We start from the raw sequence: 19,876 nt of genomic DNA on the forward strand, positions 1-19,876 counted from the left end.
AATATTTTATGTGATTCTTTGTATTTCATTTTAGCAGTTTGACACCTCAGTCCAATTCATGCATTTCTGTATAGATTTCTGGAAATAGTCACTATAAGCATTTTCTCAAATTAAAATGGTACAAAAATAAATGTATTAGTGAATTTCAGTCTTGCTATATTATGAATTTTTAGGACTTTGAACACCAGTGTGTAGACTGACATCAGCAAAATGGCAAAGTAGGCAGCTCCAAAACCCCATTCCTCCACAGAAACATTGAGAAACAAGCAGAAACTTTCAGAACAAACTTTGCCAGAAGTCTGGAAAACAGTCAGTACCAAATGCTGAACAAAGAAAAAAGCACTTGAAAAGCTTTGTAGTATTTTAAATTGTCAGTGCCCTACATGCTACTCAACTTGGCAACAGGTTTGAAGACAGCAGCTCATGGATATATCATAACTAGTGTAGACCAGTGTGAAACCCAGGTCCCTGGTTCCAGAAGGAGCAGAGCAGACTTTATTCACTAATTACTGTATTTGTGTATTCTGACCTGCCTTGGAGCTTCTTGAAGGACAGATTCAGGGCACTCAGATCTGTTTCACCTAAATCAGAACTTATTCAGGGTGGAAAAGCAGTGGAAATTGATTGAAAACATTGTAATACAAATGAAAAGACCTGCAGATATTTGGTGCAAAAGATTATAGCTGATTCATGCAACAGACCACCTAAGTCCTGATAGGAAAAGCCAGGGAGAGAATTTCTTTGGGAAATTAGGACAAAGATTTTAAATCAGTTATCTTAAATATACTCAAAGAGCTAATGGAAAGCATGGACAAAGAACTGAAGGAATTCTGGAAAATGATGTAAGACCAAAAAATACTAGAAATTATAAAAAAGAAGTAAATAGGAATTCTGGAGCTGAAAAATAGAATAATTGATATAAAAATTTTACTAGAGGGACTCAGCATCAGATGTGAGGAGGCAGAAGACAGAACCTGAATGTCAGACAATTGAAATTATCGAATCTGACAAGCAGATAGAAAAAGAATGAAGAAAAGTGAACAAAGCCTAAGGGACCTGTGTGATACAGTGAAACTGTAGAACACTATTTGCATTATGGGAGTTCCAGAAGAAGAGAGAGAGAGGCAGAAATTATATTCAAAGAAATAATGGCACAAATTGCCCAAATGTGGTGAAAGACATGAATCAATCTACACATCTAAGAAGACCAAACTCCAAGCAGGATAATGTCAAAGAGACCTATGTTGAGACACATAATAATTTTAATTTTCAAAAGCCAAAGCGCAATCTTGAAAGCAGCAATAGAGACGTAACTCATTTGTAGAATGGATCCTGAATAAGATTAACAGGTGATTTCTCATCAGAAACCATGGAAGCCATAAACTAGTGGGCTGACATATTTATGGTGCTGAAAGAAAAAAATGTCAACAAAGAATTCTGTATCTGGCAAAACTGTCCTTCAAGAATGAAGGTGACATTAAAATATTCCCAGATAAACAAAAACCAAGAGAGTTCATTGTTAATAGCCTTGCCTCACCAGCAGTGTAAAAAGAGTTCTTCAAGGTGAAATAAAAAGAGATTAGACAGAAACAGAAAGACATTGAAGAGAAAAAGAGCTTGGATGTATATATAACTACATAGGTAAATTTAAAAATAGTTTTATTGTACTTTTGGTTTGTAATTCCTCATTTTTTTCTTACATGATTTAAAAGGCAAATATATAGAACAATAATTATAAATCTGTTAATGGGCAGCTGTGATAATAACAGTATAAAGTAAGAGGGATAGAGATGTACAGGAACAGAGTGTTTGTATACTATTAAAACTAAGTTGGTATTGTTCAAATTAGGCTGTTAAAAGTTTAAGATATTATAATCTCCATAGTAACCATTAAAAATTATTAAAATATATGTAGGAATGTAATGGGAAGGGAATCAAATGATATATTGCCTAAAATCTACTAAATACAAAAAATGAAGTAATAGAGGCACTGAGGAACAAAAAAAACCACTATGACATATAGTAAACACAGCTAAATGGCAGAAATCGCTATCAGTAATTACTTTAAATATAAATGGATCAAGCTCTCTAACAAAAAGGCAGAGATTGGCAGAACGGATAAAAAATAATCAACTGTGCATATAAAGTCTACAAGACATTCATTTTAGATACAGACACGAGTAAAAGGGTGGAAAGAGATACTCCATTTAAATACTAATAGCCAAAGAGATCTGAATTATCAGAAAAAAAATAATTTTAAGTCAAAAAAAGTTTGCAGGAGACAAAGTACGTCATTACATATTGATAAAAGTTTCAATTCATCAAGAAAATATAACAATTACAAAATACTTGTACCTAACAACAGAGCTTCTAAATGTATGAAACAAAAATGGAAATACTTAAAGGGAGAATAGACAGTTTTCTACACTGATAGTTTGAGACTTTGATACCCCACTTTCGATAGCGGGTAGAATAAACAGACAGAAGATCAACAAGGAAATAGAGTGAGTAATACTACAAAACAATTATACCTAACAGACATATACAACACACTATATTCAAAAAAGAGGAATACACATTTTTCTCATGTGCATATGGGACATTCTCAAGATTAGACCATATTTTGGACTACAAAACAATTTTTAATACAATTAAAAAGATTGAAATCATAAAACTATGTTCTCTGACATCCATGAATCAAATCTAGACTCCAGTAACAAAAGGAACACTGGAAAATACACATATTTGGAAATTAAAGAATACATTCTTACACAATGGGCCATACAGGGTCTGACAACTAAGTTCGGGAACTTGTTGCAACAATGTTGCTAACCTTTTATGATATCAGAGGGATTATTCATTATGAATTTGTATCAACTGGACAGTTAACCAAGTTTACTATTTGGAAGTGCTGAAAAAGCTGCGAGAAAAAGTTCGATGACCTGAACTTTTCACCAACAATTCATGGCTCTTGCATCACAACAATGCACCAGCTCACATGGCACTGTGAGGGAGTTTTTAGCCAGTAAACAAATAACTGTATTGGAACACCCTCCCTACTCACCTGATCTGGCCCCCAATGACTTCTTTCTTTACCTGAAAATAAAGGAAATATTGAAAGGAAGACATTTTGATGACATTCAGGACACCAAGGGTAATATGACGACAGCTCTGATGGCCATTCCAGAAAAAGAGTTCCAAAATTGCTTTGAAGGGTGGACTAGGCACTGGTGTCGGTGCATAGCTTTCCAAGGGGAGTACTTTGAAGGTGACCATAGTGATATTCAGCAGTGAGGTAGGTAGTGCTTTTTCTAGGATGAGTTTGTGAACTTAATTGTCAGGCCTCATACACCTAAAGGAACTTGAAAAAAAAAAAGAGCAAATGAAACAAAGCTAGCAGAAGGAAGAAATTAATGGTCAGAGCAGAGAAAAATGAAATAGAAAACAGAAAAAGTATAGAGAAAATAAATGAAACCAAACTTAGTTTTTTTGAAAAATATCAACAAAAATGACAAACAACTAGATTGTCTAAGGAAAATGAAGATTGAATTTACTAAATCCGAAATTTAGGAGTGGACATTACCACCAACTTCATAGAGGTAAAATGGATCATATAAGAAAATTGTGAACAACTATGCACCAAAAACTGGATAGCATAGAACAAATGGGCAAATTCTTACAAATACACAAGCTACAAAAACTGACTCAAGAGGTAGAAAATGTGAATAGACTTGTAACAAGTAAGGAAATTGAATCAGTAATAAAAATCCTTCCAACAAAGAAAATTAAGGGATCAGATACCTTCTGTGGTGAATTTTGCTAAACATGTAAAGAAGAATTAATACCAATCTTCCTCATACTCATCTAAAATATTTAGGAGACAAAACTTCCTATGAGACCAACCTTGCCTTGGTTCTGAAGCAGACGCTACAATAAAAGACAACTACAGACAAGTGAACATAGATGCAGAAAATCTTAAGAAGATACTAGGAAACAGAAGTCAGCAGCATATTAAAAGGATTATATAACATGACAAAGTGCAGTTTATCCCATGAATGTAAGAGTAGCTAACCATTAAAAAATTAATCAATGTAATATACCACATTAGTAAAATGAAGGAAAAAAACCCCACATAATCATTTTAATTGTTATAGAAAATGCATTTGCTGAAGTCCAACATCTTTCCATGATAAAAACACCCAGTTAACTGGGAATAGAGGTGGTGGTCTTCCACATACCGTGTTTCTCTGAAAAGAAGACCTAACTAGAAAATAAGCCCTAGCATGATTTTTCAGGATGACATCCCCTGAACATAAGCGCTAATGTGTCTTTTGGAGCAAGAATTAATATAAGACCTGGTCTTATTTTCGGGAAATACAGTAATAAAGGCCATATGTGGCAGAACTACAGCTAGTATTTTACTCAGTGGTGAACAAGTGAAAACTTTATCCCTAAGTTCAGGAACAAAACAACGGTGCCCACTTTTGCCCCTTCTACTTAATATTGTACTAGAAGTTCTAGCTAGAGCAATTAGGGAAGAAAAAGTATTGAAATCCTCCCAATTTGGCAAGAAACAAATAAAACTATCTCTATTTGCAGATGACAAGGTTTTATTTGTAGTAAACCCTAAAGAATTATCTCTCTCTCTCTCTCTCTCTCTCTCTCTCTCTCACACACACACACACACACAGCTATTGGAGCTAATAAATAAATTCAGCAAAATGCCAGGATACAAAATTAATGTGAAAAAAAAAATCAGTTTTATTTTTACATAGTAGCAATGAAAAATCCAAAAAAGTTATTAAAAAAAAGAATTCCATTTAAAGTAACATCTGAGAGAATAAAACATTAACCAAGCAGATGCAGGATTTATGTACTAAAAACTATTAAGTAAACATTTTTGAAAGAAATTAAAGAAGACCTAAATAAATGGAATGATATCCTGAAATCATGAATTGGAAGACTTAATATTGTTAAAATACTACCCAAAGTGATACACAGACTCAGTGCAATCCCTATTAGTACTCCAGTAATGACTTTTGCAGAAATGGAAGAAACCCATCCTACAATTGATAAGGAGTTTTAAGAGCTTCCGAATAGCCACAGGAATCTTGATTAGGAAGAGTAAAATTGGGAAGATTCATATTTCTCATTTTTAAAATTTACTACAAATGTGCAGTAATCAAAAATGTGATACTAACCTAAGGATAGACATAGAAACCAGTGGAATAGAATTGAGACCTCTCATCTATGGTCAGTTGATTTTATTTTTTTTATTTTTTTTTTACCACAGAGCCAAGACCATTCAGTGTGTGTGGGGGGCTTTGAGGGGCGGGGGGAGGGGGTAGAGGGTAGAACACTTTTCAAGAAATGGTGCTGGCAAAATTGGGTGTCTACATGCAAAAGAATGAAATTGGACCCTTTATACCATCTACATATATTAACTCAAAATGTGTCAAATACCTAAATTTAAAAGTTGAAACTATAAAACTTTATAAAGAAAATATAGAGTTAAATATTCATAATCTTGGATTTGGTAATGGTTTCTTTACTATGACACCAAAAGCGCAGACACAAAAGTTAAAAGAAACATGTAAATTGGACTTCATTAAAATTTAAACTTGTGTGTTTTAAAGGGTAATCTCATTATGAGTGAACAGACAACCTACAAAATTGGAGAAAGTTTTTCAAAATCATATATATGATAAGGATTTAATATCCAGAATACATGAAGAACTCCTACAACACAACATCAGCAATAAACCCTCTCTCAAAAACAAAAACCCTCAGTTGCACAGTAAGCAAAATACTTGAATAGACATTTATCTAAGGAAGGTATATACAATTGACTAATAAGTGTGTGAAAAGATGCTCAACATTAGTTATCAGAAAATTGCAAATCAAAAACCACAATGTGGTACCATTTCACACCTACTCTGATGGATACTAAAATAAAGACAAAAACCAGAAAATAAAGTGTTTCTTTGGATCTGGAGAAACTGGAACCTTTGTACATTGCTGGTGGTCAAGGAAAATGGTGTAGTTGCTGTGGAAAACAGTTTAGTGGTTCCTCAAAAAATTAAACATAGAACCATCCTGAATAAACAATTCTTCCATATATGTTTACATATATAAATATACATACATACATACTTAGTCACTAATTTTCATAGCAACATTATTTGTAACGGAAGAGGTGGAAACAGCTGAAGTGTACATGAAGAGATGAATGAATGAACAAAATTACACACACACACACAATGGAACAATGGAATATTATTAAGCCATATATAGAATGAAATGCTAATACATGTTACCACCTGAATGAACCTTGAAAACATATGTGAAGTTAAATAGGCCAGACAGAACAAATATTGTATGGCTCTACTTATATAAAATATCTAGCACATGGGGTGGCTGGATGGCTCAGTTTGTTAGAGCGCGAGCTCTCAACAACAAGGTTGCTGGTTCAGTTCCCACATGGGATGGTGGGCTGCGCCCCCTGCAACTAAAGATTGAAAATGGCAACTGGACTTGGAGGTGAGCTGTGCCCTCCACAACTAGATTGAAAGACAACAACGTGGAGCTGATGGGCCCTGGAGAAACACACTGTTCCCCAATATTCCCCAATAAAATTTATAAAAAACCCAAAAGACTAGCATAGGTAAATTTATAGAGACACAACGTAGAAATTTTTGGGGGCTGGAGGAAGTGAGGGAATGGTTAATGGCTAGAGAGTTTTTGTTTGAGGTGATGAAAACATTTTGGAGTTAGTGAGTCGTGATGGTCGTAGCACACCACACACAAATGTAATATTACTGAATTATGCACCTGAAATATGGTCAAAATGGCAAATTTTATGTTACATATATTTAACCACAATAGAGGGAAAAAAAGAAACATCTAATTGTTTTTAGATTCTGAATTTCTGTAAGATAAAGGAAAATGTCAGGCTTACCTAATCTGTCTTTACATGTTCCAGTGATATTTAGTCAACTAGGGAAAGAGCAGTTATGTAACCTTTATTGAGCCTCTACCATGTGTCAGACACTATTCATATATTCTAACTACATATTCATATGTTTAATTTCTCTGTTGATTCACACTCTGTGAGTTAGGTATTATTGCCTTTTTATAGATGAGAAAGCAATTACAGAAATCCTACGTAATTGATGTAAAGTAGTAAGTGATAGGGCTGACACTCATTCATACCTAGGGGTATCTAGAGTATACACGTAGCTCATTCCCTCTCCTTTTCAGATGACACGATTCTCGTTTTATCCCTGTAAATCACAATTGATGTTTATAACGAGACTGAAAAACCGAAGATCTTGAAAAGCCTTCTTTATCAAAATGTGTTACGTTTAGGTAGTTTAATAATTTTTCACTATTCTCTTTCTAAATTAGTATCACAATTGTCAAAGGAAAGTAAATATGTTTTGGGTGGTTTTCATATGACAGGCATTGTGTGCTTTCATATATGTTATCCAATTTACTCTTCACTACAACACTGATGTGGTATTTCAAGATGAATAATGGAATCTCTTGGAAGTTAAGTCACTTGCCCAAGTTGGTGTAGCTGGGAGAGTATGGAGACAATATTCTCTCCCAGTTCTGCTAGATCTCCAAACCATAGGTGGTATCATACCTAGGATTTTAAGCTGGGGTGTCCCATTCAATGACTAGAGAGAACATTCATCTATAACTGTAAGTATACAGCCTTCATTTAATGTCAACAGGGTTTTTTCCTGGAACTTTAACTTTATAGCCCTTCTAAATGTTCCCTTAGCATGAATCCTGGTAAGTAGTGTTCTAATAGCTTCCTTCTTTACCCATTAATAATAATTAATAATGCTATATAAAATTTGCTAAGCACTTTTATGTGTCTTGTAGTTGCCAGTAAGCGTTTCTACTTGCATGATTGTTTTTAATCTTCTCAACAATCCTGTGAGGTATAAGTAGGTGTTGTCATGATTTAGCACAAGCCTTCTTACCTGATGGGCCTGAAAAAGGAAGTTGGTCAGTTAACTGAAAATCAGAGTCACGGAAATATTTATTGTAAACATTTTAATTTAAAAAAAAGTATATAAATGTAGATTCATTAGACTTTTGATACAGGATCAAGGCCATTTTCTTGAGCAAGAGATTACTACTTCGAGTTTGACTTTATCTGTTTTGCTTAAACTATAACCATGACGTGGCATCCGTGATTTTCAGTTGTTTTTTCATTGAAGTGGAACAGGAGCTTAAAACTATTTATGAAGCAGTAAGAGTGCAGCAGCTTCTTTTAGAATATAATTTTCCCAATATTTTATAATTTTATAGTTGTCTTACCCAAAATTAATTCAGTAGCAGTTGATTATGGCTTGCTTTCATTGAATGCAAAATATTCTACCTAGTTTTTATAGCAAGAATTTTCTTTTTCCTTCTCATTCAAATCAGTTTATTTAATATTTAATGTAATTATGTTGTAAAAATTGTAATTAGAAAAAACAGGTTTGGGAACAAGCATCACTGCCTCTTGGCAGTTTTTTCCGAGTTTTATTGATACTTGCTCTTTCAGTGTGTCCATTTTTAATGTAAAATATACATAAAATTTGCCATGTTAACCATTTCAGAGTGTATAATTCATTATCATTAAGTAGACTTATAATGTTGTATAACCATCACCACTATCTATTTTTTTCCAGAACTTGTTTGACATTCCAAATAGTAACCCCATGTCTATTAAACAATTTCTATTCTCCTTGCCTCCCTCCCCCACTCCCTTTTAGGCTCTATTTTCATTTCTGGCTCTATGAATTCTAGGGCTCTTCCTCATATAAGTGGAATCATACAATATTAATTCTTATGTGTCTGGCTTATTTCACTTATAATGTTTTCAGGTTCATCTATGTTGTAGAATGTATCAGAGTTTCATTCTTTTTTATGGCTCATTAATATTCCATTGTCTATGTAAACCACATTTTTTTTCTTATTCAATTGTTGATGGACACTTAATAACTTCCTATGTTTTTAAAGTTGCAAAAATTTTAATCATAGTATTTTCTTAGTTGAAACATTAATAATAAGTAAAGGTTTTTGTGCATTGGTGCTAAAATAGCATTTTTGCTGGTTTTCTAGAAAATTAAACATCTTTTGAGTGTATAATGGACTCATCAAATGATTATTCTATGTATGTTCTGAATTTTCATTTACTCTGAATTTTGATTATACATCATGCCAATACAATTAAAAAGATAGTATTGACACATATTTTGGGAGCTCATGTAGCATATTTTCATTGTATGGAATGATTCAGTTTTAAATAAGACAAAGTTAAAAATACAAATTTGGGTCAGATATAAAGTGGGTCAGATTAGAGATAGTTTGAAAAATTTGCTTTGCTTTCTTCCCTATCTCATTGCCTGTGCTATTCTACAAGTAATGAAACTAATGAATCAAATCATAAAATTGTCATTTTTATAATTTTACAAACATGAACAGTTATAGTTGGGTGAAGTTACTAGAAGATGTGGATTGGGTTTTATTCAGTGTTCTTTTTTGAGTGTACTACCATGTTTCCCTGAAAATAAAACCTAGCCGGACCATCAGCTCTAATGCGTCTTTTGGAGCAAAAATTAATGTAAGACCCGGTCTTAGTTTACTATAATATATAAGAACAGGTCTTATTTTACTATAAGACCAGGTCTTATATAGCATAACATAACATAACATAATGTAACATACAATACTGGGTCTTATATTAATTTTTGCTCCAAAAGACGCATTAGAGCTGATGGTCCGGCTAGGTCTCATTTTCAGGGAAACAGTAGTTACAGTGGAGATAGATTGGGAATGGAAAGTAGAAGGAACAACTTCCCTGTTCTATTGAAGGTGGCACACCTCTTGTTTTTAAAATATTTTCTCCCCCCCACCTTTCTTCCGTTCCCCCCCCCCCCACCGCCACCCCCAGTTCAAGCCGTTGTTTCTAGTCTAGTTGTGTAGGACACAGCTCCCTGGCCCATGCTGGTGTTATGAATCTTAAGCTCCGCCCCCCCCGCTGAGGCAGTCGGTCACCAGTTGTCAGCCACTCACAGCAGCTCACGGTAGCTCTCGCCAGCTGCTGGCTGCCAGCCACTCACGCTGGCCGCTGGCCACTCACACTGGCCACTGGCCACCCATGGTGGCACACGGTAGCCCATGGCAGCACACAGCATCTCACTGCCAATCCACTCACGCTGACCACCGGCCACTCATGGCGGCACACAGTAGCCTACAGCAGCACATAGCAGCCCATGGCAACACACAGCAGCTGGGGCGGACTCACGCTGGCTGCTGCCCACTCACCTTGGCCACCAGCCACTCATGGCGGCACATGGTAGCCCACAGCAGCACACAGCAGCCCGTGGCAGCACATAGCAGCCCGTGGCAGCACACAGCAGCTCACTGTCGGCCACTCTCGCTGACCACCGGTCACTCATGGCGGCACACAGCCTACAGCAGCACATAGCAGCCAATGGCAGCACACAGCAGCTGGGGCGGACTCACGCTGGCTGCCGCCCACTTACCCTGGCCACCAGCCACTCATGGCGGCACATGGTAGCCCACAGCAGCACACAGCAGCCCGTGGCAGCACACAGCAGCCCGTGGCAGCACACAGCAGCCCTTGGCAGCACACGGCAGCTCACGCCAACCTCCTGTTCACGGCAGCCCAGCTCCAGGGAGAGCCATTGTTCACAATCTTAGCTGTAGAGGGCGCAGCTCACTGGCCCATGTGGGAATCAAACTGGAGGCCTTTGGCGTTAGGAGCACAGCGCTTGGACCGGCCTAAAATATTTTCTTAATATTGGTTTTGAGCAGCTTTCATGTGACATTGGAAGACCAATTCTTATTTTTATCCAGTGGGTCCCATGTTGTAGTTTCAGTTGTCTAGCTTCTTTGTTGATTGAAATATACTCTTACTAAGGTGTCTATTGTAAAAAATAACCCAGTAAGAACAGATAGCTTCTTAAAACAAATTCTCTTTTGCAAATTCCCAAGGGTAGTGTGCAAAATTTTAATTAAAATTGGAGATGCTGGGAAAATCACCCCCCGACATTTTATAGAAAAATTTGAAAAATACCTATGGATGTTTTTGAGTGAATTTGTTAATAATCTTGAATGATTGTTATAAAAAAGAAAAGGGTGAATGAAGTACAATCCATTTTCTAATATATTTATTTGCTCTAGTCCATTTGTAGTTGTAATTACTGCCAAAATGAATCACGTCTTAATGGGTGGATGAACTGGCTTCTTTTAAGTGAAATGACCACCAACACCCTTTTCAGTAAACACTTCTCTTTAGGATTGACTGGTGGGTGCCCATGATACATCACTGTTCTTCTTAAGTTAGAGGAGAGTGGCTATTAGTCGTCATCTCACTTGCACTTTTCCTAGGGAACCAGATACTAGACTGGTATTTATAAAAATTCAGAACGTTCCTGGCATGAATGCTTAGTACAAGTTGGAATGAAGTACAGGCTGGGTGTGAATGGAGAGGTGGTGTTGGACTGAAATTCCACCAGGTTTAGCCCTCCCTTAACTGGAAGGGCCCTCAGGCAGCAGCAGTTTTCCAATATCCAACCACGGTGAGTGGTGATGCACTCCAGTGAGCATCATCCAGATAGATACTCTTATCTGTCGAGTAGTTAGCATTTCAGAGTGCTCTTTGGTAGGGTAGAAGGTATTATGGAGGTGATTTTGAGGGGTTTATAGACCCTTTAGGTACTGTTTGCTAGGATAAAAGTTAATGGAGGTAAATTGTTTCCTTGATACAGGAGGAGATTAATTACAGTTTAGATTTCCTACCCTGGGCACTGGTTCCTATGGAGGTTGGTTTTGGTGGGTTTCTGTTTTGGCAAGTTGTGATTCTCTGTAGCCACTTTTTTGTCTCTCCAATTTTAGGGGTAGTGGTGTTCCCTGTAACCTCTTTTCTATGACAAATATAAGAAGAGTTGTTGATTTTTTATTTTGTTCAGCTTTTTATTTGTTGTTGGGATGGAGTGGCAGCTTCTAAGTTCCTTACACGCTGGTCTGGATACTGGACATTGGTTTCTTTTTTTAAAAAACAGCATTGCAGAGGTGACTGGTTAGCTCGGTTGGAGTGTGCTGCTGATGGCACCATGGTTGCTGGTTCGGTCCCCGCATGGGCCACTGTGAGCTGCGCCATCCTTAAAATAACAGCAAAAAAATGGCATTGCAATTAATTACTGGATGATCATCTTGCTCTTGTTTACATTCAGTTTGATTTTTCATTTATTTAAAACTTTTATTTATTTTAATTTTTCCAGGACCCATCAGCTCCAAGTCAAATAGTTGTTTCAATCTAGGTGTGGAGGGCGCAGCTCACAGTGGCCCATATGGGGATCGAACCGTCAACCTGGCTGTTATGATCACCGCGCTCTAACCAACTGAGCTAACTGGCCGTCTATGCCTACACTCAGATTTATGTTTTAATAGAGTAGATCTGTGGAAAGACAAGGGCTTCCCAAACTCCCTAACTGGGATGATGTGGAATAGGTCTTACTCTAGGGCCTGGTTCTAACTCTGTAGTACCACCTGTTTGGGGTCTCAGCTGGACTCCAGGGCTCTTATTAGGAGCTCTCCATTTTGGCACTCTCTTACTGGATAGAGAAATCTGTATTTAGAAGAACTGAATACCTCTTCTACTGTTTCTAGGTAGAGGACTAATTGTGTTAAATTCAGGGCCTGTTAACCCGATGTTCTTATAGGGCTTGGCTGATGCTGTCTGTGAATCTTTTTCTATGGCTGAAAGGTGGTTACAGCATAGAGAGATTTGAACATCAGCAAAATTGGGACATATATTGGGTGTAATGATTGACTCTAGTGCCTGGATTTCCTGGAGCATCACGACGTTTATGGTTGGTAATGGTGATTAGTGCAGATAGGCACTGGTGCTTCTGCAGGTTTGCCTGTTACGTCCTGTGGTGATGTCTAAAACTGAACGTCAGTTTCTGCAGTGAGACTAAATGATAGTAATTATAATTATAAATGGTCAGTTGTCCCTAATAAGTTGCTGGGGCTCCCATGCTGCTGCTGTCTGTTGAGACCATCCACATGGTTCTTTTCTGTGTACTGCTAGTCATGTGGTCCCTGCCTCTATGGAAAGTCACTTGTTTGTAGATAAAACCACCAAAGCCACTTGCTAAGGTCAAAACACCAGGTAATCAGCTTAAATCTCTCTCCTAGGCTGCAACAGTATGACTTACCTGTCTTAATCTGAGACTCTACTAACCTATCCACACATAGTGATGTCTAAGACCCTGCAAAATACCTTCATCGTTCCTTTTTTGTATGGATTCTGTTATTTCTCAATGATCCTGGCAGGTGTACTATGTATTGAGGTCTCCTTACTCCCCAGGATGTGAACAAAGTGACAAATAAGACAAAGGAATAGTGACAGAGGAAAAGTGTCAACTTGATTACTCAGAAAGACTAGATTGGAGAATGTTTAGTAATATAGTTAAGTGGGCTTGTTAACTCAGTGCTGGAGTTTGGCCGTCTGACCCACTTGTCAGCTAGGCAGACAAGCAGAGTGGACTGTCTGTGCAGAAGTGGAGATTGCTTGCTCCCTGTGGGCAGTTTGTTCCCAAGGAGAAGAAGGATAGAAATGAGCTGAACAGGTCTAGCTGATTAAACACAAACTAACCAGTGAGGAGACCAAGAATTAGACTAATTGAACTTCCTCCAGAAGATGGAAGCAGTAATAGAGAAGAATTTCCTTCCATGTCTGTTTGTATTTTCTTGATTTATTCATTTTAGACCATCTCTACTGATTCCTTGCTATGGAAGTTGAGGAACTGGCTCACTTACCCTTTCCTGTCTGCTTTCTTCTCATCCTTCCAAAATAATTCTGCTATAATTTTGGTTAAATAAGTATTCAGTATTCGTATTTTACAGTCATGTACCTACCTTCTTTTCTCTATAGAATTTTGTTTTTATTGGAATTAATAAATGTCTGTCTGTCCCCTTCAGTGTAGTTTCTAGACTCAACAGTAATGAAACCCAAAGCTTTTTTCCAGTTGCATTAGTGTATCTATATGTAGATACTTGATCAAATTTATCTTCTTAAAGCAGATTTTCCTGGGATAGTCTGAGGGCTGCATGCTGGACTTCTTGTGTATAAGTGCTCTTGCATTAGTGCTCTTCTTAGTATCTTACCTTCACCATTATCCTTAAGGTTTTCCTCATCTGGCTGTTATATTAGATATTCTGTTACCCGTATATCACATGTTCTTTCTCTGGGTGTACTCTTATGCTTTCTAGCGCACAGATTCTAATAATGTCTTAATAAAGAATACATGGGAGGTAAATCTTTTGAGAAGTAGCATGTCTGAAAATGTTTCTGTTCTACCCTCACACTTAATTCATAGTCTGAATCCTGAGTTTAGAATTCTAGGTTTGAAATAAATGTCCTTCAGAATTTGATGGCATTAATCTGTTGTTTTCTTTCAGTGTTGTTAAAAAGTTTGATTCCTTTTTGAAAAATCCTTAATCCTTTGTATGAAATCTGTTTCTCTCTGGACATCTGTGGCATCTTTTTTTATATTCATAATTCTGAAATTTTATGATGATTTGCCTTGCCCATGGGTCTGTTTTTGTCATTTGTGCTGGACTCATGAGTGAGCCCTTCCAGTCTGGGAGTCTGTGTGTGGCCTTTCATCCTAGAATATTTTATAGAATTAATTCTTTGAATTCTTCCATATTCATTGTATAAACTTTCACACTGTGCCCACATTTTCAGCAGTGTGCTTCTGCCTTCAGCCATGAATGATGTACCCCAGTCCAAAGACACAATGTGTTACCCTCCCCAGCGAACTCCAGTCTTTTGCTATTGTGGGAAAGCGGACAAGGTCAGGCTGTGCAGTAATGGGAGGTGATATCAGTGGTTAACTACTTCTAAAGAAAACTTTCCAGAATCCAGTGTATTTGGCATCAGCCTCACTCTCACGGCCAGACATATGTGAACCTATTGGGAGTTCTGTATTGATTATCAAGTTGCTTCTGAGCCTGGCCTATGATTGGCTTTGGATTGGCTTTCTCAGGTCTAAGTAATGTGCCTTTGTACATTTGTTCTAGAAATATATGTGCATTATAAGCTCTATCAGTGGATATACAGGACATGATGAATACTGATGAAGAAAAACGACATTTCATGGTACCTGCAACAGCAGTAATGTTATATGAAATTATCTTTGATTTCTGTTGTCTATCAAGTCACATGTATTGCCAAACACTGACATTTTTTATTTGTTTGTTTACATTAATAAATGAAGGAAAGGCTAAAGTCATTTAAAGGATAGTATGAAAATAAAAATATACTCTCTTTTTCCTCATTCACTTTTCTGGAATCTGTGAATTCTACCCATGGACCTGATTTAAAACTCCTGAATTAGTGAAAAACAAGGTGGTGTAGGAGACCATAATCATGGTTTCCTGTATTTGTCCATTTTTCGAAGTGGCCTCTACCGTTTGTAACCCCGATCAACCTTTTCACTTATTTAACAAATGTTTACTAATATGAACTAAGCGTAAGGCACTGGCATCAGGGACACACTAGTTAACAAAACAGACAAACCTATATGGAAAATTTGAGAGAATGTTACGGTAAACCCCCATATGCCTAGATTGTATAATTAACACTTCAGTATGCTTACTTTACTACATATCCAATTATCCATCCCTTTTTTGTAAATTGTTTAGTAAATATTTAGAAGCTGAGTCATGCATTTTTTTCAGGCACTTTTTAATAATTTTTTTAAATTAATGCTAAGTAACCCTCCAGGAAAATTTTTATTACTAATTTACACTCTTACCAGTGGTGTATTATCACACTTTGAACCTATGCCAACACTGGGTTTTATTGTTGTCAAGGTAATTATTTGATAATTTTTGATAGCTAGGTTGTTACTAAAGTAAGCTTCTTGTTTAGCTCTAAGATAACTCTCTTCCATATGTAATACTTATAAAACAGTATTCAGTTATAATCTGCTTTGATCATCTAACCTTCACTGTAGCTTTCGAAAAGAAATACATACATGTAATTTGTTCTATGTGATGCTTAATATTTTCAAATGGAAGCATTGTGCCTGTTCATTAATTATTTAAGGTCAGCAGTTGGGATTTCAATCAGGAAGTTACTAGTCCTTTTATTTTCAACTTATGCCCTACAGTGTGTAAATAAATGCTCTAACTAGAGTATTAGTTACAGCATATTCAGACTTTTTTTCTTTTTCACGCAGTCAAAGAGCCAAAGGGGATAAATGATTCACTGGAGGCAGTCAGAAGTAGAACTAGAATCTCATGAATTAAATATTCTTTCACTCACTGGTCCTTTGTCACACTTCTTGGACCTTTGTTTTATTCCTTGGACGTGTGTCCCACTCAGTGTAATACTATAACTGATAGGAAGACTCAAAAGAGAAATAAAGATATGAATTTGAAGTGTTAAGCAATCCAGGCACCTCGGTAGGCAGATAGTGTGAGGTGGTAGAAGCAAGGACGTAGTAGGTTAGAAGGAGGAAAAGCGTGCACAGTACTGTTTTAAATTACAGATTGCTTGTATTTTATTTTAGAAGTTTATAAACAATTACTTAACTTCGGTATGGCTATTTTCAAAAAACTGTATGGAAATTTCACTAGAAATATGTTACCTTTGGTATTTTCTAAGCATTTAGCCAAATCTTTTTGTTCACAGCTGGGCTCAAAATGCAGAGAACTCAAAGATATTCATTTCGGCCAGTGTTACAAGATCTCAGATGAAGGCATGATCGTCATAGCTAAGGGCTGTCTGAAATTACAAAGAATATACATGCAGGAAAACAAATTAGTAAGTACTTATTGTCATCCTCATGTTTCTCATTTTGTTTCTAACTTTTGAATTCCTTATATAACTTGGCTTATAAATTTTCTTGTGCATATTTTCTTTTGGTGGTTTAGAGGCACGTACTACTTAAAAGCAAGAATCCTCTCAAAACAATGATTTTATAAAATGATACTATAACTGTATAGGTGCTGATATGTGATACTTACATGACAGTCAAGTAACTCAGGTATATTGGAAGAAATTAAATTTAGTTGTTAAAACATAAGTATGTGGTGTAGTTCCTTCTGATTACCCTAGAGCTAGTAATAATGCTTGATAGTTAGGATTTCTTAATATTCAGGAGACGTGTACTTGCGAAATAGAGCCTATCACTTGGTGAAAATAGATTTCAGTAAATTCGGGCAAATAATCTTGGTAGTTACATAGATTTTATATTCTAATCACATACATGTGTAAGTCATTCACACTTAATCTGTATAACGTATTTAAAGCTATTTAATATTCTTTCAAGATGTAATTCACATATCATAAAATTCACCCTTTTAAAGTGTACAATTCTGTGGTTTTAGTATATTCACAAAGTTGTGCGATCATCATCACTAATTCTAGAACATTTTCATTACCCCAAAAAGAAACCCTATGTTCGTTAGCTATCACTCCCCATTTTCCCCTTCCTTCAGCCCCTGGTAACTGGTAATCTACTTTCTGCTTCTATGGATTTTCCTGTGATAGGCATTTCATATAAATGGAATCACACAATATATGGTTTTTTGTGTCTGGCTTCTTTCACTTAGCATAATGTTTTCATGGTTCATCCCTGTTGTAACATGTATCAGAGTTTCATTTCTTTTCTTTATGGTTGAATAACATTCCAAATCCATTTAATTTTTAATTGATAGGTACATAGTACAAGGTAACAGAAAAAATTGTCACTAGGGAGACACTACTAGAGTTTTCAATGTTGGAAAATAGAGTACTTTAAAACAGGCAAGGTGGTCCTGAATATATAGCATAGTTACAAAGATTTGCTTTTTAATTTTATCCCCCAAACAAAGAGCTCTTTTTGTTGCCCCTGGAGTTAGTTTGTAAAATTTGATAAATACATCTCATATTAATGTAAGTTTTGAAAGGTCTGTAGAAGCATCAGTACTTCAAGTGAGATAATGCTATTTTTAAAAGATTCCAGTTAGAAAAATTGAAACACTGAAGTAAAAGTTAATGCTTTTATTATCACATAGAATTTTATTTGTCTTTAAATTTTTATAATAAAAATACTTCACATTCCTCTTTACTAATTTAATACAAATTCAGTAGTCACTACTTAGGCAGGATGACCCTGTAGAAGTAATAAGGTCTTCTGGGTCAGACAGACTGAATTTTTTTTTTAAATTTATTGGGGTGACAATTGTTAGTAAAATTACATAGATTTCAGGTGTACAATTCTGTATTACATCATCTATAAATCTCATTGTGTGTTCACCACCCAGAGTCAGTTCTCCTTCCATCACCATATATTTGCAGACTGAATTTTTGAATTCTGGCATCCACTTATTTGCTTTGTGACCCTAGGAAAGTTACTTAAGTTCTCTGAACCTCACTTACAAATGAGGTTAGCAATTTTTTTTTTTTTTTTTTTTTTGCACATTGTGGCTTTGAGGATTAAATGACATAATGTCGTTAAATTGTCTAGTACCAACTCTGACCCATTTAAAAAAAAAAACTACTAAAAACTAGTAATTTTTATGAGATTATAACAATATATATTGTCTGTTGGTTTATACTTGACACTTAAGATAAATTAAAGGATCGTCATCCCAACTTAAAATTTTCATGTTTCTCACATAATGGGAATATTTGTTGAATGAGTAATATTTGTTTTCTTGTTGCATAAACACAGAGAAACATTTTTCTTGACATTAAAAATTTTAGTGGTTTCCCAAATAAATTTACTTGTATATCTTTTAAAGTTTCTAGTTATGTTCGCATTAGCTTTTCCCTAGTAGTGTGTTCTATCAAAAAGTTGTTATATGCTTAAATGTCAAAGGAATTAGTTTTGAGTGTAGGGTTATTCAGTAAACCTTTTGATTTCATTGGAAATTTAAAGTTATTTTGCTAGATATTGAAGAAAGTTCAATTTAATAAACTTGTTTCAATTTAAGTTTCTTAGGAAGGGAAATTTAGAATAATTTGAACTCTTTATATTGGATAATTGAGTTATTGATAAATAACTTTCCATGGGAACTTTGCTTTGTGTTTTGGAGTTTATAAAATAAGGAGAAATATTTGAATGACTTACTAATTTGACTTTAATTAGTTTGGTTGTTTTAACTCTGAGAAGTGTTGTTAGTCATTTAATGGGAAACATTTTAAATAAGGTAAGTAAAAATAATGGAGTTCTGGTTAAAGGCAAATATTATTTATATATGCATATGTATAATTTATATTGTATATGTAATTACAAACAGGAAATATAGGCATCATGAAATCGACAAATATTTTAAATTAACTAACAGAGATACTTACAAGTGAGAATACTGCGTCTGTAAGGATGCCGACAGAAATTAACCTGTGCAGATATTAATCATTAGCCAAATTATTTTGTGTAGCCTTTTATGCTGTATAGCATCATAGCCTAGTGTTTTTTAAAAATATAAACTTTGCTGACTTTAAAATATCAAATTGATTGTTTTTATACGTTGACTGTATTTGACTGAATATACATTTTTTTCATGTTATATCTTGGCCTTTAGATGGCAGCATTGTCTTTGTATATTTCATTGACAGCTTTTTGTGTCCTTGCTATAACTAACTATAAAGATACAGTGCTTATACATAGTCTTTGCAGATATTATGGTGTTTTTTTTTAATTCTTGTTTTCCAGGTGGTTTAAATAGTAAAACTTATGAAAATAATTTGAAATATTACTTGCATCTGTAATGTTAAAAGATGAGCTTGTTATTTTACACAAAGTGGTAAGATATTCAAGCATTGTTATCTGTAGCACTGATT

General features: G+C 35.5%; 1 protein-coding gene across 2 annotated transcripts in view; it reads left to right on the top strand.

Moving 5' to 3' along the window:
• Positions 1 to 19,876, top strand: part of FBXL17 (F-box and leucine rich repeat protein 17) — a 464,141-nt gene that overhangs the window by 21,298 nt on the left and 422,967 nt on the right. For both annotated transcript variants that reach the window (XM_019727982.2, XM_074328624.1), the window contains exon 4: positions 16,739 to 16,870. In XM_019727982.2, coding sequence (XP_019583541.2) covers positions 16,739 to 16,870 — 132 coding nt within the window. The remainder of the gene's footprint in view (positions 1 to 16,738; positions 16,871 to 19,876) is intronic.

This window comes from Rhinolophus sinicus, linkage group LG03 (genome assembly GCF_036562045.2).
Source record: "Rhinolophus sinicus isolate RSC01 linkage group LG03, ASM3656204v1, whole genome shotgun sequence".
NCBI lineage: Eukaryota > Metazoa > Chordata > Mammalia > Chiroptera > Rhinolophidae > Rhinolophus > Rhinolophus sinicus.